The 25,754-nt window shown below is 43.3% G+C and overlaps 3 protein-coding genes and 2 non-coding genes across 17 annotated transcripts in view; 3 read left to right on the top strand and 2 right to left on the bottom strand.

The window, feature by feature from the left end:
- NDUFS1 (NADH:ubiquinone oxidoreductase core subunit S1) overlaps positions 1 to 4,314 on the bottom strand; it is a 30,325-nt gene extending 26,011 nt beyond the window's left edge. The window contains exons 1-2 of one of the 3 annotated variants that reach the window (XM_086719426.1): positions 4,159 to 4,298; positions 4,001 to 4,074 (exon numbers count right to left, since the gene is read on the bottom strand). The gene's annotated coding sequence lies outside the window, so the exon portion shown is untranslated. Of the gene's footprint in view, positions 1 to 4,000 lie in introns of all 3 variants that reach the window. The other 2 variants (XM_025932854.2, XM_086719425.1) reach the window with 2 other exon arrangements.
- Positions 4,315 to 4,658: 344 nt separating this feature from the next.
- EEF1B2 (eukaryotic translation elongation factor 1 beta 2) lies at positions 4,659 to 7,409 on the top strand. Its single transcript, XM_025932028.2, has 6 exons — positions 4,659 to 4,912; positions 5,362 to 5,484; positions 6,128 to 6,254; positions 6,510 to 6,576; positions 6,978 to 7,103; positions 7,211 to 7,409. The coding sequence occupies exons 1-6, from the start codon at positions 4,833 to 4,835 to the stop codon at positions 7,363 to 7,365; spliced, it is 678 nt and encodes a 225-aa protein (XP_025787813.1). The 5' UTR covers positions 4,659 to 4,832; the 3' UTR covers positions 7,366 to 7,409.
- Positions 6,352 to 6,429, top strand: LOC112849150 (small nucleolar RNA SNORD51). Its single transcript, XR_003222578.1, has one exon. It is a non-coding gene; the product is annotated as a small nucleolar RNA SNORD51 (small nucleolar RNA).
- On the top strand, positions 6,715 to 6,847 carry LOC112849153 (small nucleolar RNA SNORA41). The gene has a single exon (XR_003222581.1). It is a non-coding gene; the product is annotated as a small nucleolar RNA SNORA41 (small nucleolar RNA).
- A 4,913-nt stretch (positions 7,410 to 12,322) lies between the features above and the next one.
- Positions 12,323 to 25,754, bottom strand: part of CMKLR2 (chemerin chemokine-like receptor 2) — a 49,542-nt gene continuing 36,110 nt past the window's right edge. For 6 of the 11 annotated variants that reach the window (XM_086719432.1, XM_086719431.1, XM_086719430.1 and 3 more), the window contains 2 exons: positions 17,121 to 18,214; positions 14,823 to 16,377 (listed from right to left, as the gene is read on the bottom strand). In XM_086719432.1, coding sequence (XP_086575558.1) covers positions 16,293 to 16,377; positions 17,121 to 18,184 — 1,149 coding nt within the window. In that variant the 5' untranslated portion in view covers positions 18,185 to 18,214 and the 3' untranslated portion in view covers positions 14,823 to 16,292. Of the gene's footprint in view, positions 12,547 to 14,822; positions 16,378 to 16,634; positions 24,265 to 25,754 lie in introns of those variants that run through there. The other 5 variants (XR_015255473.1, XM_086719435.1, XM_086719434.1 and 2 more) reach the window with 5 other exon arrangements.

Raw genomic sequence — 25,754 nt, forward strand, 5'->3', positions numbered from 1 at the left:
TCAGTCTGAGAGAGAGTAACTAACTGACTTGTACAATGTCAAGGAGCTAAGAAGGAACAGCTAGTAATCAAATTTACGTAAAGGGCAGTTTTGTCGTTTTTAAAGTATAAACAATCAAATGTAAAACACTACTATGTAGTAATATAAATTTTAAGAATAAGTGAGCTTATCATTAATACTATGTAAATAAGACCTTCTGCCTTCATTTCGTACCAATACTCATTCTAACATTCCATGTTCTTTTTTTTTTTATTTTTTTTTTTTAATGTTTATTTATTTTTGAGACAAAGAGAGACAGAGCATGAACAGGGGAGGGTCAGAGAGAGAGGGAGACACGGAATCCCAAGCAGGCTCCAGGCTCCAAGTTGTCAGCACAGAGCCTGACGCAGGGCTCGAACTCACGGACCATGAGATCATGACCTGAGCCAAAGTCGGACGCCCAACCGACTAGGCCACCCAGGCATCCCTAACTTTCCATGTTCTAAGCAGTTATCTACTAAATGTTCCTGAGATTCTGAGCTGGCTCAGAAGTCCAAGCCTTTTAAGTATCTGGAGAGCTATTTTCTGGGCTTGGTACAATTATTTTACAGATTTGCAATTATAGGTCTGTTCTACCCTCATTGGATTAATGAACTTCTTGAATCTTTGTATCTTTGGTGCCTATTTCCAAGGCTGATACACAGTAAGCTCTAAAATAGTGGTTCTCAGGGTGCCTGGGTGGCTCAATCAGTTGGGCAACTGACTCTTGGGTTTTGGCTCAGGTCATGACCTCATGGTTTGTGGGTTTGAGACCTGCGTGGGGCTCTGTGCTGACAGGGTGGGGCTTGCTTGGGATTCTCTCTCCCTCTCTCTCTGCCCCTCCTCTGTTCGTGCTTTCTCTCTCACAAAATAAATAAACTTTAAAAAATAAATAAATAAAGGGGCGCCTGGGTGGCTCAGTCAGTTGAGAGTCTGACTTTGGCTCAGGTCACAATCTCACGGCTTGTGAGTTCGAGCCCTGCGTCAGGCTCTGTGCTGGCTCAGAGCCTGGAGCCTGCTTCATAGTCTGGGTCTCCCTCTCTCTCTGCTCCTCCCCCACTCACGCTGTCTCTGTCTCTCAAAAATGAATAAACGTTAAAAACAATTAAAAATAAATAAATAAATAAATAAATAAATAAATAAATAAATAAATAGGAGCGCCTTGGTGGTTCAGTCAGTTGAGCATCTGAGGCTTGATTTTGACTCAGGTCATGATCTCACCGTTTGAGATCGAGCCGGGCATCGGGCTCTGTGCTGACACCTCAGAGCCTGCTTGAGATTCCCTCTCCCTCTCTCTCTGCTCCTCCCCGACTCACACTCTTTCTCTCTCTCTGTCTTTCAAAATAAATAAAAATTTAAAAACAAATAAATAAAACAGTGGTTCTCAACCAGGTACAGTTTTGCTTCCCAGGGAACATTTGGCATCATCTGTACACACTGTTGTCACAGCTGGGGGGGGGGGGCAGTTACTAGCATCTAGTGGGTAGAGGCCAGGGTACTACTAAACATCCTACAGTACACAGGACGGTATCCCGTAATAAATCTTTGTTGAATTACTGAAAGAAATAGGAATGAATTATATAAATAACACCAATTAAAGACATATGTAAGCAAACAGAATGTTAACCGAACTTTAGAGTTTTCATCCATTCATTGATCATAAGGGCTTGGAACTGAACTTTTTGTCTACTCACTTGATCAAATGGGCTAAGCATCTAAATTATAATTTTTCACTTGGAACTTCTAAAAATGGAAATTACGTGATCAGAATGTATCAATGTAGGGGCACCTGGGTGGCACAGTTGAGTGACAGACTCTTGATTTCCACTCAGGTCATGACCTCATGGCTCATGAGATCCAGCCCTGCCTGGGGCGCTACACTGACAGCATGGAGCCTGCTTGGGACTCTCTCTCACTCTCCCTCACCCCACGCACACACACCCTCTCTCTCAAAATAAACTTAAAAAAAAAAAAAGTATCAACATAATGATTTTCAAAAGTAAAGAGAGTAGAAAACAGTATGTATATGTAAGTTTTAAGCATAAAGTTTCACATATCTATTATAGAAGAGGTATAACAAGCTTTCTAATTCAGACTTGTTAATTCATAAAATTCATTAATTCAGAACTTGTGATACTGAATTTGCAGACATGAAGGCTACCACATACCAATGAGTGATTTTTGATAAATCAGAGTTTCTGCCTAATGTACAGATCAGGAAGCAAACAATACTTCTTAGATTATGTGGTATTAGTAGGAGTTCAGTAAATGTCAATTAGAACTAAATTCAATGTAGACAGAAATAGCCACTGAAGATCAGTTTCAAAGTCCTCTTCCTTGGTACTCCCTCTCTGTACCATAGGCACACATTGTGTACATAACTTTATTATTCCACCTACTAAACTGTAGGTTAGTAATTGATTTTAGTACCTACTAAACTGTAAGCTCCTTGAAGAGAAATAGTGCAATTTGGTCATTTCCCTTTTCCGAAGACCTAGCCCTTGAAAAAATAACCATCAAATAATCTTATCAAGTTCCAAAATGAGTAAACTCTATCTTATTAAAATCTATTGCTATATAAAGGTAAATCTGAATTTGCTGAAGAGTAGTGACAGAATGAAAATCAATAATCAATATTTCACACAACATCAACACTTTCTTACTATTGTTGTCTCCATACAATATAAAAGTATTGCCCACTTTAGCTAGGAAATCAAGCAGAAATAGGTGGTCTCTTGAAAATCCAGCAGGGAATAGTGCATAGCCCCAACAAAAGACAGTTTCACAAAACTTTAATCTGTACTTTACATGTATTTATCTACCGCGTGGGAATGGAGATAATCGCCTCCAAATGGGAAAATGTTAATGACCAATCATTTCTAAAACTAGACTGGACAATTTTAGCATAGGAACAATACAATATATTCCCTACCATACAGCCTGCATCCACGCACTTCTCTCTCTCCAAGGTACCCCTCTATTGGAAGCCACCATCGTCTTGCCTGAACTATTATAAAAAGCCCCCCAACAGGTCTCCTGCTTTCTACACTGTTCCTACAGCCTCTCCCGTCTTCCCACAGACTGTGGCCTCGGACTTCAATGCATTCCTTCAGAGCTTTCTGGCCTCTCCCTGTCCTTCAAATTCGGGCTTAAAAGCCATTCTTCAGGGAGACTTTCCTTGATCAGCCTGTCCTAAATTTCCCAACTACTCCCTAGTCCCATCACCCATTTTATTCTTCGTGGACTCGGTTCTAGTTCATAGCAGACGTCCGAGAACTATTTGCTAAATGAATTCTATGTCTAATCTCTGGCCGAAACTTAACTTCCACTTCCCTGGAATTAAAAAGTGCAGGTGCTCTGACAGCCTTATAGCAAACACCCTGCTTAACGATGCACACGCGACTCGGTGGAAAGAAGAACATTCCGTAAAGAAACAACTTGAAGTTTATTCAGCAGACACGGTTCACGTTACATTTTCAACGCCCTCTATTCGTTCTCGAGCGGAGCTGGGGCGCGTCCACGGTCTCCCGGTACCCGCGTTAGATCCCAGGAACTTTTAAGCAACGAAGCTGTGTTATCCGCAATGCGACCTGGGGCAAAGCTTTTAAATATTTCCTACAGTTTCCCCACCAGGGAAAGGGATAAAAAATGTTCCCCAACGCACTCAATGGACAAAAGCAAAAACAACAAAAAAAACCCCGAGGAGTGGATGGAGGCTAAGGCAATAGCGGCCAAACGTACTGTACCAAGTACGTGTGAACTCGGTGGGGGGAATGCTCAATCCGCGGGCCTAAGTCAAGTACATAGATCCTCTCCCCGGGAACAAAACGGCCTCGGCTCCACAAAGGGGAATGACCTGCATTTCCCTTGCACAGTGAAGGTCACCCACAAGCCTGTCTCCGGGCCAGCGCTCCCAGGGCTTCCTACTCCTCCACCAGCTTTCTGCTCCGAAAGACCAGAGACCATGGCTAACAGCCCTCACCTGCCGGCTCTCGGGGGTGCCAGAGGCGGGGTGGGACGCGGCACCCAGTCAAGGACAAGAGTAGAATGAGTCACCTGGGCCAACGGAAACAGTCTCGTCAAGAAATCAACTCCTGTGGCAAGAGGCACCTCAGCCTTCTCACCCAAGCACGACCTCACCTTCCCCCTGGAGCCGCCGAAGCCGCTCTGCAGAACTGTCTGCACCGCACCAACCCCCTCAGAGAGACCGGCTTGCTGATTCAATATGGCGGCCTCGGCTAACCTCGCCCGCCGGGCCCGGAGAACGGGAAGCCAGGAGGGACTAGAAGCCCCAGATTCGACAATTTCCCCGCTCAGGTTGAGTTCGGCAATTTCCGTCAGCTGGCAAGGGGGCGGGGCGAAGGGCCAGTCGGTTGGAAGGGGCGGGAGCGGGGGCGGGGTGGGGGTGGTAGAGCTTGGAACCGCAGTTCCGCCGGAAGTAGTCAGGCTCCTGAGGCCGGGCGTTTTCGGTCATTTCCGGCACTTCAAGGGGCGGTTCCTGTAGTGTTCCGGGGCCGCGCGGTAATTATTTAAGAAACACCCTTTTGTATCAGTTTATTTCTAAACACAAAGGCCTGCGAATAACATGTGGGCCGTTCAAATCAGAGCCACCCAGTTTTACTTTGAGGATGTGGAGATTAACGTACTTTGACCTTTAACCTTCGGCCCCGTGCGGCAGAGGGAAACGCCTACGTCTCTATATAAGGCCTTTTCCGGCCTTCGGCGGCCCCTTTTCCCTTTTAGCGCTAGGCGCTCGTTCCCCGCGCTCGCGTTCTTCCCCCCGCTGCTGCCCCGTTCCGCGATCCGCTGGCGCCATGGGTTTTGGAGACCTGAAAACCCCCGCCGGCCTCCAAGTGCTCAACGACTACCTGGCGGACAAGAGCTACATCGAGGGGTGAGGACGGGCTTCGGGCTGGGGCCGGGCACCTGCGGTCGGGCCACGTGGCGCGGCCTTTGCCGCCGCTGGGGAAAAGGCAGCGGGCCTGCGAGGGGTGAGGGATTAAACGTGTGCTTTCTTTCCGTTGACGTGGTTCAGCCGGGTTTTCCCGCGGCTTCACTCGGTTAGCGAGTGTAAGCCTGTAGGTCTGGGTTAGAGGTTACAATCTTTGAGGTCCACCAAGTAGCAGGGATTTCTCGGGGTAGCGCAGAGGACCAAACACGTGGTCCCTGATCTCGAGTTTACTGAAAAACCAGGCAGCTTAGGTTGCCAGGTAGCAAATGGGCCAGTTCCCAGGAATAAGTTAGACAGGGGTGGCGTTTGTCATTTATTTGCTGGCGTTGGTGGTTTTTTTTTTTTTTTTTTCTTTTAAAGGCGAGTGTAATTATTTTTTGTGTTCGCGGCAGGTATGTGCCATCACAAGCAGACGTGGCGGTATTTGAAGCAGTCTCCGGCCCCCCACCTGCCGACTTGTATCATGCCCTACGTTGGTATAATCACATCAAGTCCTACGAAAAGGAAAAGGCCAGGTAAGATTATCTTGGTATTTGTCTGAAGAGCAGGATGCTTTCTAAACTTAAACCCAAGATTTAACACCTGACCAAATGGGACCCAGGCTACTTTTTAGTTTTGTTGGGATATTGTGAGCTAAGTATCTTTGTGACTTGAGAAGGCCAAGAGACTGAAGTCCTCCGTTTTTTCACAGAACAGGTAGAACATGGACAACAGCAGTTCAACTTTTCCCCACACTGCCCAGACAATGTGCCTCGACCCTGACCTGGGGGGCCCACCTCTGGGGTGAGAGGGTGGCTCATTCATTCAGTACTTGGCCATTCTTCTGAAACTGCCAACAAGGGTGGAAGTTTGGGGAAGTGGACTCCAGTTCACTAAGAATGGAACTGAGCATACTTAATGAAATCTCAAACTGAAATATTCATACTGAAAGAGTAAATCCTAGTGAGTATTGAATGTAATAACGTCTCACGTGCTACTAATGTTTGTTGGGTGAGGAGGTAAAGATGCAAAAGTATTTATCTGGGAGTGGTTAGGGGTAAATTCGTAGTACAAAAGGGTTCTATTGATAAATAGGGATGGAAACAAGTTCTGGTGTATGGTCTGAAAAAGAACATCGTACCCATTTCATCGTGATTGAACTTAAAAATTTTTTTCAAGCCTTCCAGGAGTGAAGAAAGCTTTGGGCAAGTATGGCCCTGCTAACGTGGAAGACACCACAGGAAGTGGAGCAACAGATAGTAAAGACGATGATGATATTGATCTCTTCGGTTCTGATGATGAGGAGGTATGACATACATGAATTCGTATGTTGAGCTTAGTTGTAGGCTCTGGTGAAATTGCCTGGATTTGAATTCTGGTTTCACTGCTTTGTTACCTACCTGACTTAAAAATGATGAATAAAACCAAATCACCATCTTTCGGCTGAGCTCGTGATGGATTTGCTTTTTTCTGATGAGACTGGTCTTTGTTGTGATGGTCCACTAGCTTTTGAGCTGAGGAACAACTAGCTTTGTGAAATGAATTTAATTTTTCTTCATAGGAAAGTGAAGAAGCAAAGCGGCTAAGAGAGGAACGCCTTGCACAATATGAGTCAAAGAAAGCCAAAAGTAGGTCATTTTATAATTTGTACTGCTTTAATTTTATAATAGCGTGAGTAGTTTCATTTGAAGCTTTCTCGCCAAAGTAATTTCCTCTGTTGAATAGGTCAGTATTTTAAAACCCGTGTAGGTGGCTCTTCATAAAACTTCCACAGCTACTGGTCTGCAGCCGCTCTTATGGTAGCAGTTGTGGCATTCCTCTGTGGGAAAGAAACTGTCACACAATTAAATACCTCTTTCTTAGCACGACAGAAAGTGGGCATGTGAGTGACAAACAGATGACTTCTGTGGTTTTGTTGGGCTGAGGAGATGACCCACCGGAAAACAGATGACGATTTTAAAAATGTCTTCGACTAAAATGAAGAAAACGTAATTGAGTGTCTGAGTAATGCTGTTTGTGCTCTTTTTAGAACCTGCGCTTGTTGCCAAGTCTTCCATCTTACTAGATGTGAAACCTTGGGACGATGAGACAGATATGGCAAAACTAGAGGAGTGCGTCCGAAGCATTCAAGCAGACGGCTTGGTTTGGGGCTCTTGTGAGTTCAGTCTTTACTTTCTGAAAATAGCATCTGGAGTTTGCATAATTACCACCTTTGTCAAAGAACAGGCCTTTTCTAAGGTTTTTTTCTTGATGCTCTTTCAGCTAAACTAGTTCCAGTGGGGTATGGAATCAAAAAACTTCAAATACAGTGTGTAGTGGAAGATGATAAAGTTGGAACAGATATGCTGGAGGAGCGGATCACTGCTTTTGAGGACTATGTGCAGTCCATGGACGTGGCTGCTTTTAATAAGATCTAATGTTCATTGTAGATAATTGCCCTTAAATAAAAGCTTGAAGACAACTGTTGACTCTGAATCTTACATGGGGTGGTTTTTATATTTTTCCCATTTTGAGGGAAGAAACTCAATGGATATGTAATTCAAAAATATAAATTTGGGTCAGCATTGTTAGATATTTAGCCCAAATTAGTAGAAATGGACTCGATCATAGTATAGTTTCTGGACCCAATGCACGAGGGTACCACTTTGACCACAATATTGCAAGTTTCCTATTTGCCTTGTTTTCAAAAGAAACTCTATAAACTTCACTTGTGGAAATTTTGGATTAAGAAATTTGACGAGGGGTGCCTGGGTGGCTTAGTTGGTAGAGTGCCCAACTCTTGATTTCAGCTCAGGTTGTGATCCCAGGGTTGTGGGTTGGAGCTCCATGTTGGGCTCTGCCCTGAGCATGAAGCCTTAAGATTCTGTCTGGGTGGCTCAGTTGGTTAAGTGTCTTCACTTCGACTCAGGTTGTGATCTCATGGTTACTGAGCCCCAATAGGGCTCTCTGCTCTCAGCATAGAGCCTGCTTTGAATCCTCTGTCTACCTCTCTCTCTGCGCCCCCCACCCCATGCTCTCTCAAAAATAAACGTTTAAAAAAGATTTTCTGCCCCTTTGCCCTGCTTGTGCATGTGTGCAGGCACTTCCTAAAATTAAAAAAAAAGATAAATTTTTTACTAGATTTTTAGCCCTGCAGGTTTATAATGGTTCAGACCTTGGGTACTTTTGCAGGGAGTTAACCAAGTTAATACCCAGGCTGGTTTTCCTCAGTGGGGATGTTGGGGGTATTTTAATGTTTGCTGGAATACTCCATGAAACACTGGAGAAAAGGAAATCAAGTGTAGAGATGGACCAATGACTTCAATTGCAGATGAAGTATAGTAAAACCTTGGTGTGCGAGCATAATTTATTCTGGAAACGTGTTTACAATCCAAAGCACTTGTATGTCAAAGCAAATTTCCCTTTAAGAAATATTGGAAACTCAGATGATTCATTCCACAACCCAAAAACATTCATGTAAAAAGGGTTACAGTACTGTAATTTAATACAAAATAATAAAATACAAAATACAAAGAAAAATTAACTTGCATGTACCTTTGAAAACCCTCATGGCTGGTGTGAGGGAGGTGAGAGAGGAGGGTTATTGTGTAGGATGACTTTCACCATCACTAATGAATGTTGACTACAGTACAGTTTATTTTGAAAGAAGGATCAGAGCGAGAATCCCAAGCAGGCTCTCCCCTGTAAGCACGGAGCCCAGTGGGGCTCGAACTCAAAAACTGAGATCATGAGCTGAGCTGAAACCCAAGAGTCAAAAGACGATTAACCCACCAAGCCACCCAGACACCACAACTACAGTACAATGTCGAGAGACTCTTGTCATGTATGTATTTAACGTAACTGGCAATAAGGCAGCAGAGGGTCTCTATCTGCAGGCAGCCTGACCTAGAATGAAGCAAGGCATTCCTAAGCTTACTCTTGTATGGACAAGCAAAGGACTGCCCAGAGGTGCTTTGAAGTGACAAAAAAAATACACTAGTGCCAGACACACTTCCAATGAAAAATCATTGATTTCTGCCAAACACCACAGCCTGAGAGCAAGCATCTGAGCGTGGGAGACAATCACCCACGGTCCGCAGCGAGAAAGAGAACCATTGGTTTAGTTGTGATTTGACGTTTGGCACCATATACCACTTGTATTGCAAGACCTTGCTCGTTTATCAAGTTAAAATTGAGAAATGTTTGCTCATCTTGCAGAACAAGTTACTCGCAGTACAAGGTTTTACTGTAATTTGTTGTCACCTAAGGATCTTCACGTTGGGGGTTACTTGAGACTGAAACTTCACAGAATTAACAAATTCCACTTGAAAGCAGTATGATAGGAGATGGGGTGTGCAGTGTTACTAAAGGAACACCTGGTCCCAAGGAGGGAAATAAGCTCAGGGAAAGATTCCCAAATTTGTCACAAATTACAACAACCATTCGTCAGGCAAATGCTGCAAGTTGAAAACAATGCCTCATTGACCTAAGGGAGAGCTTGTTTTTATTTATTTATTTATTTATTTTTAACGTTTATTTATTTTTGGGACAGAGAGAGACAGAGCATGAACGGGGGAGGGGCAGAGAGAGAGGGAGACACAGAATCGGAAACAGGCTCCAGGCTCTGAGCCATCAGCCCAGAGCCTGACGCGGGGCTCGAACTCACGGACCGCGAGATCGTGACCTGGCTGAGGTCGGACGCTTAACCAACTGCGCCACCCAGGCGCCCCAGGGAGAGCTTGTTTTAAGGGTTTTTGGCAGTGTGGTTTTTGAGTAGCAGTGTCTTGGGAAGGGTGTTTACAGGTAATTGATTCCCAGGCTGTGGTTCATAAGCCTGGCTTGGGTGTGCAGGTGGGGACCGAGTGGCACATTTTACTTGGATTTGGAAATATGAGAACCTATTGGGAAGGGACTTCCATACTGCGGTCTTGCTGCAGGTAAATACTGAGATGAAGGCAGTATGTCTAAGTCAAGCATACTTGACTTACTGGAATACCGGAAGCAGCCGCATCATAGTTTGGAATATATGCAACCTTTGGCCTTTTTTTTTTTTTTTAACCGTAGTTTTTATGAAAGAGTTTAGGAATTATATTTTGAAGTCTTATTTTTGTGGTCCCTATAGACGAAAGAGATGAAATGATATGTTTGAGGTCAGAATTTTCCTAGCCAAATCAGACAGTGCTATTCTTTTCCTCTCAGTTGGATTTTCTTTATATGGGAGACCACTTTACATGTGGGAAATTGTTTACATTCGAAAGAAAATGTATTTAATCAGTGCTTCTATGTATTGATGACTACAATCTGCACTAAGCAGTATTTCCACCCTCATGAGGAATTTTCCAATTGTCAGTGTTATGAGAGCCAGCAGAGGGCAGTGCTTCATTTTCTGGAGAACCAGAGCCTGGAGATTATGGAACTGTTGCTATGGAAAGATCGAGATGTAGCAACTGGGGAATAGTAGCCCCAAATCATTGACAATCGTTGACATGTTAAAGGGATTGAGCTCAGCCAAAATGTAACATATTGATAAAAACTAATGATTAAAAATTTGGTTAAAAGTAAAAGGAGTTAGAACAGTCAATTCAAACTGCAGCTGTCTTGCAAATCTCAAAATGATAAATGATAAACATGTGACTTTAAAAATCTTCACAGCCTCAAATATTTTTATTGGTATCTTTTAATTTTTATTTTAAAAAATAGTACAGTAGCATAGTTCAAAAATCAAGGGGTTATACAGTGAAGTCTGTCTCCCTACCCCCCCAACCCCAGGCCTCCTGTTTACCTCCATAAAAGCAACCAATCAATGTCAACAAGTCCTTAGGTCTTTCCAAAACTAGTCTAAACATACAGTAACTGTAGCATACAATACAAGGTGCTCTGCACCTTTTACTTTGTCCATCGAAATAGACTTGGATGTCTTGGAAATTATATCTTGGATATTCCATATTGTATTTATAAAGCTTCCTGGTTTGCTAATAGTTACATAATCCTTTGTCTCATAGCTTATTTGACTGGTCTGTTTACTGGAGCTTTCGATGGCCTTCAGTTTTCTGCTGTTAGAAGCAATGCTCACATTTCATGTGAGCCAGTATACCGAGCGACCTGTTTTTGAGCCATGGGGCGCAGAAAGCATATGTATACATAGAAAATGAGATATTTTTGTTTGTTTCTGACTTTGGAGAATTAAGATAAAAGAGGCCACCTTTTTTTTTTTTTTTTTTTTTGACGCCCCAGAAGTGATTACAGTAACTCAGACCATATTTATTTTTCGTGTTCAGCATCCCTAGCACAAGGCTGGGAACCGTGTGAGAATTCAAAATGATTCATTCAGTATCCTGTCAGATGCTATAAAAATACAAAAGAGTTAAGAAAACTACAATAGGGAGTTGTCTCAAACACATAAAATTGTTAAAAATTAGTCATTATGTGATTAGGCAAGTAATCCAAAAAAAAGTTCAGAGGGTCAGGGAAGGCTAGAATTGAAAAGTTTTTTTAAAGAAGTTGGGACTTGAGCTGGATGGACCTTGATTGGTAATTTGTAAAAAAGGGAAACACACACACACAAAAGAAAGAAAACACGTGAAAATTCCGGGGGTGGGGGGTAAAGAGCAGAATGATAAAGGCAGGAATAAGAATGGACAGTGACACATTTGGGAGGCAATTAGATCAATCTGGCTGGTGTTTGCAATATCTGTTTGGTATTAGGGTGGGGTCATGTTGTACATTCAGCCTGGCTCCAGTGAGGGCAGCGTGGGGCAGAGACTTGAAGGTTTCCAAGCCAGATAATGACAAAGGCAGACAGCTTTGACCTGGAGTTGGTGTAGATGGAAGCTTCTGAAGCAAAGGGCTGTTAAAACCCTACCATAAGTGAAAACGGCTAACTTACCGCATGTATACTCAATGAAATACTTTATGGACAATATAATTAAAAAGTAACAGACTCTAGCAACATTAAAAAATACTGGAGTTTTTCCCTATTAGGAAAAGATAGGCTTGTGGACAAATACAAATACAAAAACCTTGGTGTTCATGTTTGGGGATATATGTGTACTCCCCACCCCCCACCCCCCCCCAAACAAATACAATTTAGCAATGGCAAATTTTTTGTCCTTACAATAAAAAAGTAAAAAAAAAAAATACATGCCTCATATACATTGTCCATTTTTTAAAAAAAAATTTTTTTTTTCAACATTTATTTATTTTTGGGACAGAGAGAGACAGAGCATGAACGGGGGAGGGGCAGAGAGAGAGGGAGACACAGAATCGGAAACAGGCTCCAGGCTCTGAGCCATCAGCCCAGAGCCCGACGCGGGGCTCGAACTCACGGACCGCGAGATCGTGACCTGGCTGAAGTTGGACGCTTAACCGACTGCGCCACCCAGGCGCCCCTACATTGTCCATTTTGAACCCCCTTGCAAGCCTATGAGATAAAGCAGACGCTGTTACTACCATTTTAGATGAGGAAACAACTCTGAGCAATGATTTGCCTGACGACTCACCTAGTGAGAGAGAAACTGAAACGCAGGTCTTGGCCAGGTAACGTGTTGGAAGTAGAACGAAGAACATTCTTCATCCCTGCTTTTAGACAATTTAATCCTATTTCATTGATGTGACCCTTGCTGCATATCCTCAGTTAAGGAGAGTGAGAAGATAAAGTCACATAAGGGTACATTTAAAATGGATATTGAGACTGCTAAACATTCTCTCATTACGTGCTCTGTATGGATAATAATAGTTGCATTCCAGAAATGTCCCAAATGACCATCTGTTGTTTGGAAGGCCGCTGGCCTGCATAACTTCAGTAAAGTAAAAATCAAAGGAAAATGTCCAGGGACTTCTCAAATTCATCCCCAAAAGAACTGCCCATATGTAAGATACTATTCAAACCTGACACCAACTTGTAAAACTTCTATCCTCCCTCCGTCCCTACAAAATGGGACTATTCTCTTTTTTTCTGATCACAGCCTGTTTTCCAACCTCTGTACATCTGCCCTTAATGTGTCACCTATCTGAAAATGCCTCTTTCCTCATCGGCACTTTAAAAAATTGCAGTCATTCTTCAAGATGCACTTCAAATACCTCTTTCAAGAAATCTTTTATTCTGCTTCTGACCCTTTGCAGCCTCCGGACGCAGTCTTTTATAGAACTTCTATACTGTCTTGTTTTTAAATTCTCTGTGTAGCTCCCCTATGATTCCTAGGAGATTTTTACGTTCATCCAAGAGGAAAGGATCTAATATTTACTAAGCAGTTACTATGTCAGAAGGTGCCAAGAATTTCATTGATTAATACCAGCTAATAGTGATCAAGTTATTTATAGAGCGAAGTACCCTTCTAAGTGCTTTACCTGCATCAACTCATTTAATTTCCACAGCAACGTAGCAGGTACCACTATTATCTCCATTTTGAGATGGGAGAAACAGGTCCAGAGATTTGAATTAATGTAGCCACAAGGTCACAGAGCTAGGATGTGTGAGGGCCTTACTTCAAATCCAGATACCCTACTTCTGGAAGCCCTGGGACTTGCCTTCTTCAAACAGCTTCTATCCATTGAAGAGGCAGGTCTGACTCAATGGGTCTCTGCCTCATTCCCCGAGAGCCTGGATTCTTTACTGTCCTGCCAGCTAGGCACTGAACTCCCTCACTCCCTTCCCTAATTGTTCCAGTGCCTGTCCTCTCCTCCAGACTCTGTCTTTTTAGTCACTCAATCCTGCTCCTAATCATTAGACCCTGGGAAAGCCTCACTATTCAGATTCCAACTATCCAGGGAGGAGGCTTGGAGTCCCCAGGCCCAGACCCAATGCTACTTCCTGGATGTACCCTCAAACTGAGAATAAAAAATTAACTCCTGTTTCTGCTGGGAAGCACTTGTACTGCTTGCTACTCTCCCCTAGCAGATTCCTGTTACTATCAGCGATTATCAAAGCTACTAACACTAGAGTTTTTAGCCTGGGATCTAAGGCTATTTTAAAAGCCTGTTTCTAGGGAAGGGCTCCTGGCTAGTTCAGTCTCACATGCGACTTGACTCTTGACTGTAGGGTTGTGAGTTCGAGCCCCATGTTAGGTGTAGAGAATCTTTGTTTTTTTAAATTTTCTTAATGTTTATTTATTTTGAGAGAGAGTGCACAAGAGAGCACGAGTGAGCAGGGGAGGGGCAGAGAGAGAGGGCGACACAGAATCTGAAGCAGGCTCCAGGCTCTGAGCTGTCAGCACAGAGCCCCCCATGGGGCTTGAACCCACGAATTGTGAGATCGTGACCTGAGCCAAAGTCAGACGCTTAACCGACTGAGCCACCCAGGTGCCCCAGATTACCTTTTTTTTTTTTTTTTTTTTTTTTTTTTAACGTTTATTTTATTTTTGGGACAGAGAGAGACAGAGCATGAACGGGGGAGGGGCAGAGAGAGAGGGAGACACAGAATCGGAAACAGGCTCCAGGCTCTGAGCCATCAGCCCAGAGCCTGACGCGGGGCTCGAACTCACAGAGCGCGAGATCGTGACCTGGCTGAAGTCGGACGCTTAACCGACTGCGCCATCCAGGCGCCCCCAGATTACCTTTTTTTAAAAAAGCATGTTTCTAGGGAAAGGACCTGAAACTTTCATTAGATTCTAAAATGAATTCAGTGTCCCTCTAAGACCTTTGTAGACCTTCTTTAAAGCATTTTTCTTTTTTGGAAGCCCTACCTTTCATATCAAACACTGAAACATATTGAAATCCCATATTAAATATAAGTTTTTATATAATTACAAAATATTTCATTTGGCTGACATAAAGGTGTATTTTATAGACGTATAATTAAGTATTCATTAATTTTGACTTTTCAAGTTTCTCTTTTTGTATTCTAGAACTAATACTATTTTGTAAGATCTCAGATTTTTTTGAAGTTTATTTATTGAGAGAGAGAGAGAGAGAAATCCCAAGCAGGCCTTGCGCTGTCCTGATGCAGGGCTCAAACCCACAAACTGGGAGATCTTGACCTGAGCCTAAACCAAGACTTGGATGCTTAACAAACTGAGCCCCCAGGCACCCAAAGATCTCAAATATTTTTATAAGCCCTTGGTAAGCTCCTGCTTACCAGGTAGTAACGTCTCCTTCTGCCCTTGGTTGCCTAATCCTCTCCCTGCTTCTCACCCTTCCTTTCTCCAACAGCCTTGAGAATCTCTCCATTTGCTCAAGCTAAGGATGAGCCTATAGAGTTCTCTTTGTCTTGGATCCTCCCAGCTTTTCTCCTGATCCGGGGAAATCAAGGCCTATCCCTTGAGGGCAAGTGGAATCTCTTAACCTTTCGTGGACGTGGTAGAGGGGGCAGACACTGACAATGAGTACCTTTCTTCCTACCCTCCCTCCATACTGGGTAGGGCAGAAACCATGAAATTTGGGAGTGACAGGTTGGGATATGCTGAGCTATGCCACACATTTTTGGGGAATAATTTCCAAATCCAGATCTGATTGTTGTCTGGGCCAACAGTAAAGAACAGAGCCAATAAAGATCTGAGACTAGCATTTCCAAAAGCTGAGAGATGAAATAAAAAAGGATACTGACTCAAGAAATAATACATTTCCTCCTCCCAATTTTCAAAATAAAATCCGGAAATTATGGAAAGTCAAATGCTTTTAAAAATTGCAGTGAGTAGCAGAGTTTGTATTCATAAAAGACAAGGATACCAGCAGAGACAAGGGACAGGAACAGGATCCTTAGGAAACCCCAAAATCAAGCAACCCCAATGTTTGTTCACTTCTATACTGGGTGCTCTTTCCTCTCTGAACAATCTACACTTTTCTTGGCTTTCTTTGGCACTTATTACTGTCTACCTTGTTCTAGCATTGTTTTCATGCAGGTTTGATCTCTAGACTTTCTAAACTGTTAAGTGCCACATGCCTCTGTATACCCCTTAGACACTCATCTGTTTGCTAAAGGAATAAATGGATAGAAGGCAAAATACCATTACAGTCTAAAATGCAACAGATTTGCACCATGAAGAGGTCACTCACTGACGTAAAGGTATACTTCATTGGTCTTGTACTGGTGCCTACATCAATACAGTTATAGGAATAGAAGGTAGAAATATATCACTATGTCACACATGCTTTCTTTTTCTGAAATCTTTCTGAGATTGGGCTGGCCTACCTACTATCTAGATGTCAGGGTTTTACGTTTACAGCAATGTCACGCATACTTGCACATACCCAGAGTTTTCCAAAAATGTTAATTATACTGATACCATGAGGGATTAAGGATAGGAGCATATCCCCATTGACAGGTGGGGTCACCTCCCCTTGAACCTGAACTGACCTGGTGGCTACTTGGACCGAGAGAGTACAGTGGGCGTGGTACTGCATCAGGGGTCGGTCATAGCCTTTAAGAGGCCTAGAGATGTCCACCTTGGCTTCTTAGGGCCCTAAACTGTGCCATATAAGGAGTCTGACTACCCCGAGGTACCATGCTGGAAAAGCTGTGAAGAAAAAAAGAGAAGAGAAGAAGGGAAGAACAGACCGTAGGGCAGAGGAGACAAGCTGTTCCCAACCTCGGCCACTGGGGTCATCCCGGTCCAGCTAAAGCTCCAGACCTTGTGAAGTGGAGAGATGAACCATCTCTCTGTGCCTTATTTGAATTTCGGACTCAGATTTATGAGATATAATAGTAATAAATTGTGATTTTAAGCAACTAGATTTTGGGACACTTCACTAAGCATTAACAGTTCACAACGTGTTAAGCTACTATAACCATTACTTTAATTTATAAATGTATATACGTAGATTTCATGAAATAAAGAAATTAATTACATGCTGCATTTTTAAGACATGTCTCATAGGTTCCTTGTGCAAAACTGAAGTGAGCTTAAGCATATATTTTAATACTTTTGAAATGAGTTAATCATATATTTAATATTAAGATTTAGGACTTCCAAATTACTAAGATTTAAAAAAATAGCTGATACTGTGTCACCAGTGGTGACTAATCCAATATGGTATAATTAACAAAAATGACAGATAATTTAAGTTGCAGGGGGGGAAAAAAATGAAGATCTTTCCTAAGGTTTATACCCACACAAAAATGTAATGCCAATAAATTGACTAAAAATAACAACAAAAAGATACGGTTAGTTCTGTACCTTGGAACCAAATAACCTGAAAGCATTTGTCAGGGGACCCACATATAAGCTTTGTACTGATTTGTGGAAGAGTGATAACTCACTGAGCTGTTTCCAGGAGACACAGGTTCTTGGTCTCAGAGTTCCTGAGCTGTTCGCTCACCGTGCCAGAACAGCTGACTTCCCACAGCGTGTGCTTTAGTATCTCAGCAACCGAGGCCCGAAAGCGTGTTTGGAACTTCTTACTAATTAGGACGTAGAGGATGGGGTTCAAACAACTATTGAGGAATGCCAAGCCAGTGGAGAGGGGGATGCCGGCCTGAAGCACATGGTGGAAATAGCTACTGTGGTGGATTGTAAGCTCCCAAATGCTAAACAGGTGATAAGGAGTCCAACAAATCAAAAAGGCCATGACCACAGCGAGGATGGTCCAGAAATGCTTACTGGAGACCAGGATGCTTCGCTTCTTCACCTTGAATATGAGACACAGGTAGCAAATGCTCATTGCTAGCAAGGGGAAGAGGTACCCAACAATAAATTTCACCCAGGTCAGAACATGGTGCCTCACGAAAGTAAGGTCAGGATCATACTCGTGGAAATTGTTATAGCAGAGAGTGTGGTTATTGAACTCCAGAGTGTCCCGGAAGTATAGGGCAGGACCACCCATTAGAGAAGCCAAAAACCAAACGAATGTAATAACTATCAGGGAGTTCTTTAGGGTTCGGTGCCGATGAGATACGACAGGATGGACCAAGTGGATATAGCGGTCCAGACTAATCACCGTCAGGAAAAAAACACTAGCAAACATGTTCAGCTGGGCAATGAAGGAATTGGCCTTGCACAACAAGATGCCAAAGGGCCAGTGGAAATTCATGGCCACGTAGGAGATGTACAGAGGTAGGAAGAGAAGAAAAATGAAATCCGCAATAGCCAGATTGAGGAACCAGAGAGCGGTGACTGTCTTCTTCCACTTGAACCCCGTGAACCAAATGACAGTGGCATTTCCTGGAATACCCAAAATGAATGCTACACAGTATAACACCAGGGAGATCCAGTGAACAACTCCCAGGTGGGCTTTCTCCTCCAAATCAGACTCTGAGGAGTAATATTCCAGGGTATAGGAGTAGTTCTCAAATTCTTCAAATAATGTTTCGTCTAGATCTTCCATGACCTTGTCAAGTGGAGAATGAGGGTATCTCTAGAAGCAAATTTTAAAAGAAAGAAAACAATGTTTAAAAGCAGAGGAAATGTTCAGTGAATAAGGAACGCCAGGCTAAAAATATTGCATCTTATGAACTGGAAAAAGTATATTTTGGGATAAGATTTGTGATTATATTCCAGACGTCCAATCTTGGTGAACCTCAAGATTGCTCCGATTACTCTCAAAGCTGTAAGAATTGATTTTTGTAAAGTATTCAGTAAATGCCAAATTAAAACGATGCAGGTGTAATTCTTCTCTCCGTAAGACCTATAGGCCTGACTAGAGAGAATCTAACATTCGATAGGCATATATTAGGTTCTTACTCTGCACGATTATTTTATGGAAGGTACAAAAGAAAACAGATGAATACTTACACGGTGATGACTTCAAATCCCTTAGTGGTACCCTGACTTCCCAAGCTATGGACAGAGTTCCAACTGCTTCATCAATCCACCCACCTGGATGTCACAGACAAGTGCTAGAGATTTTAATACCCTATTTTGTATCCATTGATGTTTTGATTCTATGTTTATGAATGCAAATATGTCCATAAGAATTATATCAGTATGGAAGGCTTTTCAACCAAAAGGTATCCTTGGGAGTAAACTTGACTATGATCATTTAATTTCTGTATCAATTTCCCATAGAGTGCAGCTAAGCTTTACTTAAAATTTTATTTTATTGAAATTCCTTTGAAGTAATTTGAATTAATGATCTTTTACATTTACAACAAAAATCTGATTTTTATTTAAAGTTTATTTATGTATTTTGAGAGGTCGGAGGGGCAGAGAGAGGGAGAAAAAGAATCCCAAATAGGCTCCGTGCTATCAGCACAGAGTTTGGGTCTCAAACTCACAAACTGTGAGATCATGACCTGAGCTGAGATCAAGAGTCAGAGGCTCAACCAACTGAGCCACCCAGGAGCCCTGAAAAAAATCTGATTTATTAATCATTTTATTTTGTTTATGTTTGTCCATACAAAAATGTGTCTATTATAATTTCACCCAAACTTAAGTTCTCTTTCATGACCTTTTCTCCCCCCTCCTATCAAGGGTTAAGAAGATGGAAAAGGCATCTTTTCAATCAGAGTAAAGTTTTGCTGGGTGCGATTTTAACAACCTCAATTTTATTTCTTGTTATTTCTGTCTGTTATATTCAAAATCAAGTAGAAAAAAAGATGAATAGTTGCATTTATTTCATGGAGCTACAATCATGAAGGGGGCAAATATATAAGATCTGGGATTACAGTAGGGTTAGAATGAAGAGGTCAAAATGTCCCATGTTGCTCAGAGACATCTCACACTCCTGCTAACGCTGAATTTATCATCCCACCTAAAATTGTCTGAGGAATCTGGCGGGGCATAATTAAAAAATAAAAGCAGGGGCACCTGGGTGGCTCAGTCAGTTGAGCATCTGACTTTGTCTCAGGTCACCATCTCACAGCCCATGGGTTCGAGCCCCGCATCAGGCTCTGTGCTGACAGCTCAGAGCCTGGAGCCTGCTTCAGATTGTGTCCCCCTCTCTCTCCGCCCCAACCCTGCTTGTGCTCTGTCTCTCTCTTTCAAAAAAGTGAATAAACATTAAAAAAAAAAAATTTTTTTTAACTAAAAGCAATTCATTAGCATCCTCCCAGACCCAGCCACCCTTCTTTATTTTTCAATATTCAGCTCAAATGCCACTTTTTCCTAGAAACATTTCTTGACATCACCTTCCCCCAGATAATTATAATAAGAAGAACTATTATTATAAATAATAGTCAATGTTATTGGGAATTGTTTTGGTGCCAGGCATGTATGATATAACTTGATTCTCATAAGACTCTTATAAAGTGGGTAAGTGGTCCTATTACTATTCCCATTTACAAGAAAGGATACTGATGTTTGAAGAAGCTTAGTGAGTTTCTCAGGATCACACAACCAATAACCGGAGAGTCAGGATCTAAATTCAGATCTGTTGAAAACAGAGCCTGAGCTCTTAGCTACTACAACAGTGTATGACACTGTGCTCTTATTGTACTTAATATACTATATTGTCATTGGTTTATCATTGATTTCTGCCCTACCAAACTCTCAATTCCTTGAGAACAATGCCTGTCACCTCTGAACCCCACGGTCCCTAGCACAAGTCTTAACATATCACAGGTGCTTAACAAGGGCTGAAGAAATGATTGGCTCTGCTACAAACCCCGTTCAGAACCAAAGGCAACAGGAGAGTTTGTGAGTTCACCCCCAAGTCACCGTCATCTCCAGAGTCTCTCTGACCTTGAGCACCCCCAGGATCTTGGCTTTTCTCTTGACACCCGGTCTTTTCCTTCATGTACGCTACTTCAGGGAGCAAGAATTGGCTTCTTTCTTGCCGCCCTTTGCTTGCAGGTCTGGGATCTAACTCTGCCCACCGCTTCTGGTCCCTGACCCTCCTCTGTGTCAACTCTTTTCTAGCCTAATGTCTAACTCCCTGTCTTGGTTTTCTGCCTATATACTGGGACACCCTCACCTTCCTGGTGGTTATGACCTTTTAGGCTGTTAGGAATTCTGCAGCCCAACGGTCCACCCAGGTGGCAGTCTAAATCACCTTACAAAATCCTAAGCAGGAGGCAGAAGGAACCTTATTCTCCAAACACAGAAAGCCAGTGGAAGACCCCTAACTGCACTACAACGATTATGCTCACCAAAAGTCAGAAACCTCTCCCTTCCAATGCCATTACTGACCCTACTGGGCCAGAATGATCATAGGACCTGCTGAACGACACCAACCACCTCTTTTCCCAGTTCTCTTGGTGGAGGGGGGCAGCACCTTGCAAATGAGGGCCCTAGCTCGTCCGTTTCAGAATCCCTTCGAACAGAAAACCCTGAGGTCACAGAGGTTCCCAATCTTCCAGAAAGCAGATGAGTTGACTAGACACAACGCCCAGTTAGTGCAAGCTGGAGAAAGATCTTCAAGAGTTGCTAAATGTTGCCCAGCTGACACCTTCACAGGAAATATAATCTAGGAATTCCCCTACGATTTAGAGCAGATGTTTTTGTGTGGTGATGATGGTGAGGGGTGTGGGTAGGATGGAGAAAAGAGAGAAGTAAGGCAGAGTTCAGCAACTGTCCCCCTGAGACCTTGGACAGACAGTTAACCCTTAAGGACGTATTCTTGTATAATTCTTTTTTTTTTTTTTTTTTGACGTTAATTTTTTTTGAGACAGAGAGAGACAGAGCATGAATGGGGGAGGGTCAGAGAGAGGGAGACACAGAATCTGAAACAGGCTCCAGGCTCTGAGCTGTCAGCACAGAGCCTGACGCGGAGCTCGAACTCACGGACCACGAGATCATGACCTGAGACAAAGTCGGCCGCTTAGCCGACTGAGCCACCCAGGCGCCCCAATCTTGTATAATTCTTATACCTTGCTGATATGTTGCTTTAGTTTATAGGCACCTCCGGACCTAATTAAGTTTCCAAGTCTCACACCTACCCACCTATCTAGCAACTATATTAGTTTCATAGGGTTGACAAGACCAAGTGCTCTAAACTTAAAATCTTAAAATTTTAGGGGCGCCTGGCTGGCTCAGTCGGTTAAGCAGCCAACTCTAGATTTTGGCTCAAGTCATGATCTCACAGTTCGTGAGATCGAGCCCCGCAGCGGGCTCTGCACTGACAGTGCTGAGCCTGCTTGGGATTCTCTTTCTCCCTCTCTCTCTCTATCTGCCCCTCCCATGCTCTCTCTCTCTGTCTCTTAAAATAACTAAATAAACTTTAAAAAAAATCTTAAAATGTTAAAACAAATTTTTTGTCTCACAATCTGGAAGCTGGAAGTCTGAAGTGAGGTGCAGGCAGGGTCGTTTCCTTCTGAGGGAGGTCTGTGAGGGAGAATCTTCCCTAGCTTCTGGTGGTTTGCTGGAAAACTTTGGCATTTCTTGGCTTGTACATGTGACACCCTAACATCTGCCTTCATCACCACATGGTGTTCTCCCTGTGTGAGTCTCTGTGTCCAAATTTCCCCCTTTTATAAGGCCATTGGTCATACCGGATTACGACCTACCCTAATGACCTCGTTTTAACTTGATGACCTCTGTAAACACCCTAATTCCAAATAAGATCACATTGTGAGATACTGGGGGTTAAGATGTCAACATATCTTTTTGGGGCGGCCACAATTCAACCCATAACATTAACCTAGTGCTGGCAGCCACCATTTCTGAATTGTAATCACTCATTCATTCAGTACGTATTTAAAAAAAATTTTTTTTAATGTTTATTTTTGAGAGAGAGAGAGAGACAGAGACATGCAGACCATGAGCAGGGGAGGGGCAGAGAAAGAGGGAGACACAGTCTGAAGCAGGCTCCAGGCTCTGAGCTGTCAGCACAGAGCCCCATGTGGGACTCGAACTCATGAACCACAAGATCATTTCAGTACGTGTTTAGTAAGCGCCTCCACTTCTCAGGGACTATTCTAGTTAATTGTGCTTCTTCACTACATGAGACAATTATTTCTTCCCTCTTAGTTTTTAGATTCTAGCAGAAGGGGATAGACAATAAAAAAGCAAATGACGTGATGTGTTAAAAGGTGGTAAGGGCTGTAGAAAAAACTGGAGGGAAAAGAACAGAATAAAGGGAAAAGGTAAGGTGCTTTTAACTTTCAGTGGAGTGGACAGAGAAGGACTCTTTGAGAAGATGGCAACCACAAAAGATGGGGGGCACGGGGTAAGGGAGTTTGTTATGTGGATCTTGTAGGCGAGAGTGTTCCGGGCAGAGGGAACAGCCAGTGCAAAAGCCTACGGCAGAAGCGCCTCTGACATATTCCAGAAACAGTAAAGATGCCAGTAGAGCTAGAATCGGGTGAGCGATGTGAGCAAGGGGAAGAGTAGAAGAAAGGAAGCAAGAAGGATGCGTGGGAGGTCAGATTGTGTAGACGGTTGAAGGCCGCTGAGGGACTCTGGCTTACACTCTAAGGGAAATGGGACGCCATTGAAGGATTTTGAGCAGAGGTGGAATGTAATCTGTTTCTATTATCAAACAATCGCTCCTTCTGCTCTGCTGGGAATAGACTCTTGCGTGTGGTGGTGGCAGCGCGGCCAAGCGAATATAGAAGTAGCAAGACCAGTTAGAAGATTATTGCGAGACGCCTGGTCAGAGATGAGAGTGGCTTGGATGAGGGTGGTAGCAGAAGTGATGAGAAAGGACTGGATTCCTTTTTTTTTTTTTTTTAAGTTTATTTATTTTGAGATCGAAAGAGAGGGGTGGGGGAGGGGCAGAGAGAGAAGGAGAGACAGAATCCCAGTCTCCACACTGTCAGCGCAGAGCCCACGGCAGGACTGAAACTCACGACCACGAGATCATGACCTGAGCCAAAACCAAGAGTCGGAATCTTAACCGACTGAGCCACCCGGGTGTCCCCGGGCTGAATTCTATCTCTGTTTGGAAGCCAGAATCCATAGGTTCCTTGGTGGATCAGGTGTGAAAGAGGAGCGACAAAAAGGACCCCCAGCTTTTAAGGGGCCCTCTGTCCCAGAGTCTAAGGCCCTTGTACCACCCTTTGCTCCCTCTTCTCATTGACTGGGACATGGATCCAATGAGGAGATATCTCGTACCACGTGGATGAGGGAAACATGTTTTTTTCATAAGCTAGAAGAAGCTTGGGCCGTCAGATGACCTCAAGGAGCAGAGAGGCCCTACTTCTTCGGACTTCCTTTCTCTACGTGACTAAGTGAGAAATTTTTCCCCCGCTATTGTTTTGGGCTCCTGGTAAAGCAGCGGGGCCCGTATCCTAACTAACTTAGCTCCTCTAGACCTTGCCTTGAAGCACTGGGCTGGAGACCTAGCAGTGCCCACCTCCCGTGAAGGGAGGCTGTAAGAAACCCTCAAGGAAGGAGCTACTCTTAGCAATGGTCATGGCTCCTGGAAACGTACTGGCAGAGAGAAAGTGGGGAATCTTCCCTTAGGGACAGCAGAAAGAGAAAGAAGCTGCCTTTGTAAGGGGGGAGTCTCTCTTACCCAAAGCAGCATTTCCATTCCTCTTAAAAAAAATTTTTTTAACATTTATTATTGAGAGACAGAGAGAGACAGACCGTGAGCAGGGGGAGGGGCAGAGAGAGAGGGAGACACAGAATCCGAAGCAGGCTCGAGGCTCTGAGCTGTCAGCACAGAGCCCGCCGCAGGGCTCGAACTCGCGAACCGCGAGATCAGGACCTGAGCCGATGTCGGACGCTTAACCGACTGAGCCACCCAGGCGCCCCTCCATTCCTCTTTAGATGAGAAATGTACTTTCTGATTTGCCATAGTCACCACCATTTCCAAATCACTCATTTATGATACTTTCAAGAATACTGTCAGCACTTGAATTTGTAATCTTTGCTTAACACTGTGCCCTGTATCTAGAAAGAAATAAAATGATTGCAAAATAAAACTGTACACATACGAGACAGAGTACAAATAAAGTATGGATAATGCAATCTCAAAATTACACCTGCAATCTCGGGGCACCTGGGTGGCTCAGTCGGTCAAGCATCTGACTTCGGCTGGGGTCGTGATCTCGCGGTTTATGAGTTCGAGCCCCACGTGGGGCTCTGTGCTGACAGCTCAGAGCCTGGAACCTGCTTCGGATTCTGTGTCCCCCTATCTCTCTGCCCCACCCCTTCTCGTGCTCTGTCTCTCTCTGTCTCTCAACAATAAATAAATGTTTTAAAAAAATGTTTTTTTAAAAAACAAAGAGCAAAAAGAGAGACAAAAAGAAAGCATGAAAAGATGTGCCCTCAATCTAATCATGTGGGTACACACGTACATACACATGCACACACACACACACATAACACACATGTTTTTTGAGAAGTGATGGAAGGCTGGCAATCAGACTCAGTGGTGAAACTGGAGAAACATCTGGGCAATAGAAATGAGCCTTGCTGGGCAGTAACCAGAAATGGAGATGAATAGCAAGCGAATTAAGTCTTTGAACCCGGGCTTAAAGGAAACCCTGTCATTTATTACATAGGCAGAGGCAAACAGTCTTGGCTGGCAGTGACTTTCCACTGAGACCTCATATAGCTTTCTCAATTTGGAAATGCTTGGAACAGCACAATAAGAATGTCAAGATGAGACGTTCAGACTTGCCTGAAAAGAGGAAATAGCTACTGTATTTGTCTTAAACCATATGTGCTGCTGAAAGGCAAATAAATAACTGTGCCTGAGATAAAGACTAACAGATATACGTGACCGTAAAAGCTTTTGAGTAGCCACTTAACTAGGTGCCAGGCTACGCGGTGGGTGTGCGTATATGCAGATCCATCAAGTCTGTTAGAAATGGGTGATAAATGCTCGGTGTGGAGCAAAGGTCGGAGGACTACCCCTGAGGTTTGTGGTTTGGTTTCCAAACAGTATGAAGAGCGATGTTTACCGCAGGGATTCGGATTCTGAGAGAACCCAAGTTATCACATTCCTGGGTTACATTTACCCAGATACTCAAGTGGCCAATGTCTGGTCCTGGAGCAGAGAACTGTATTTTTAATTAAATAAATTGGTCTCTGATCAATTCAGATTTAATAGATAGTAAAGTCTGAAC

The sequence above is a fragment of the Puma concolor genome, chromosome C1, assembly GCF_028749965.1.
Source record: "Puma concolor isolate L17-30 chromosome C1, mPumCon1.1.hap2, whole genome shotgun sequence".
NCBI lineage: Eukaryota > Metazoa > Chordata > Mammalia > Carnivora > Felidae > Puma > Puma concolor.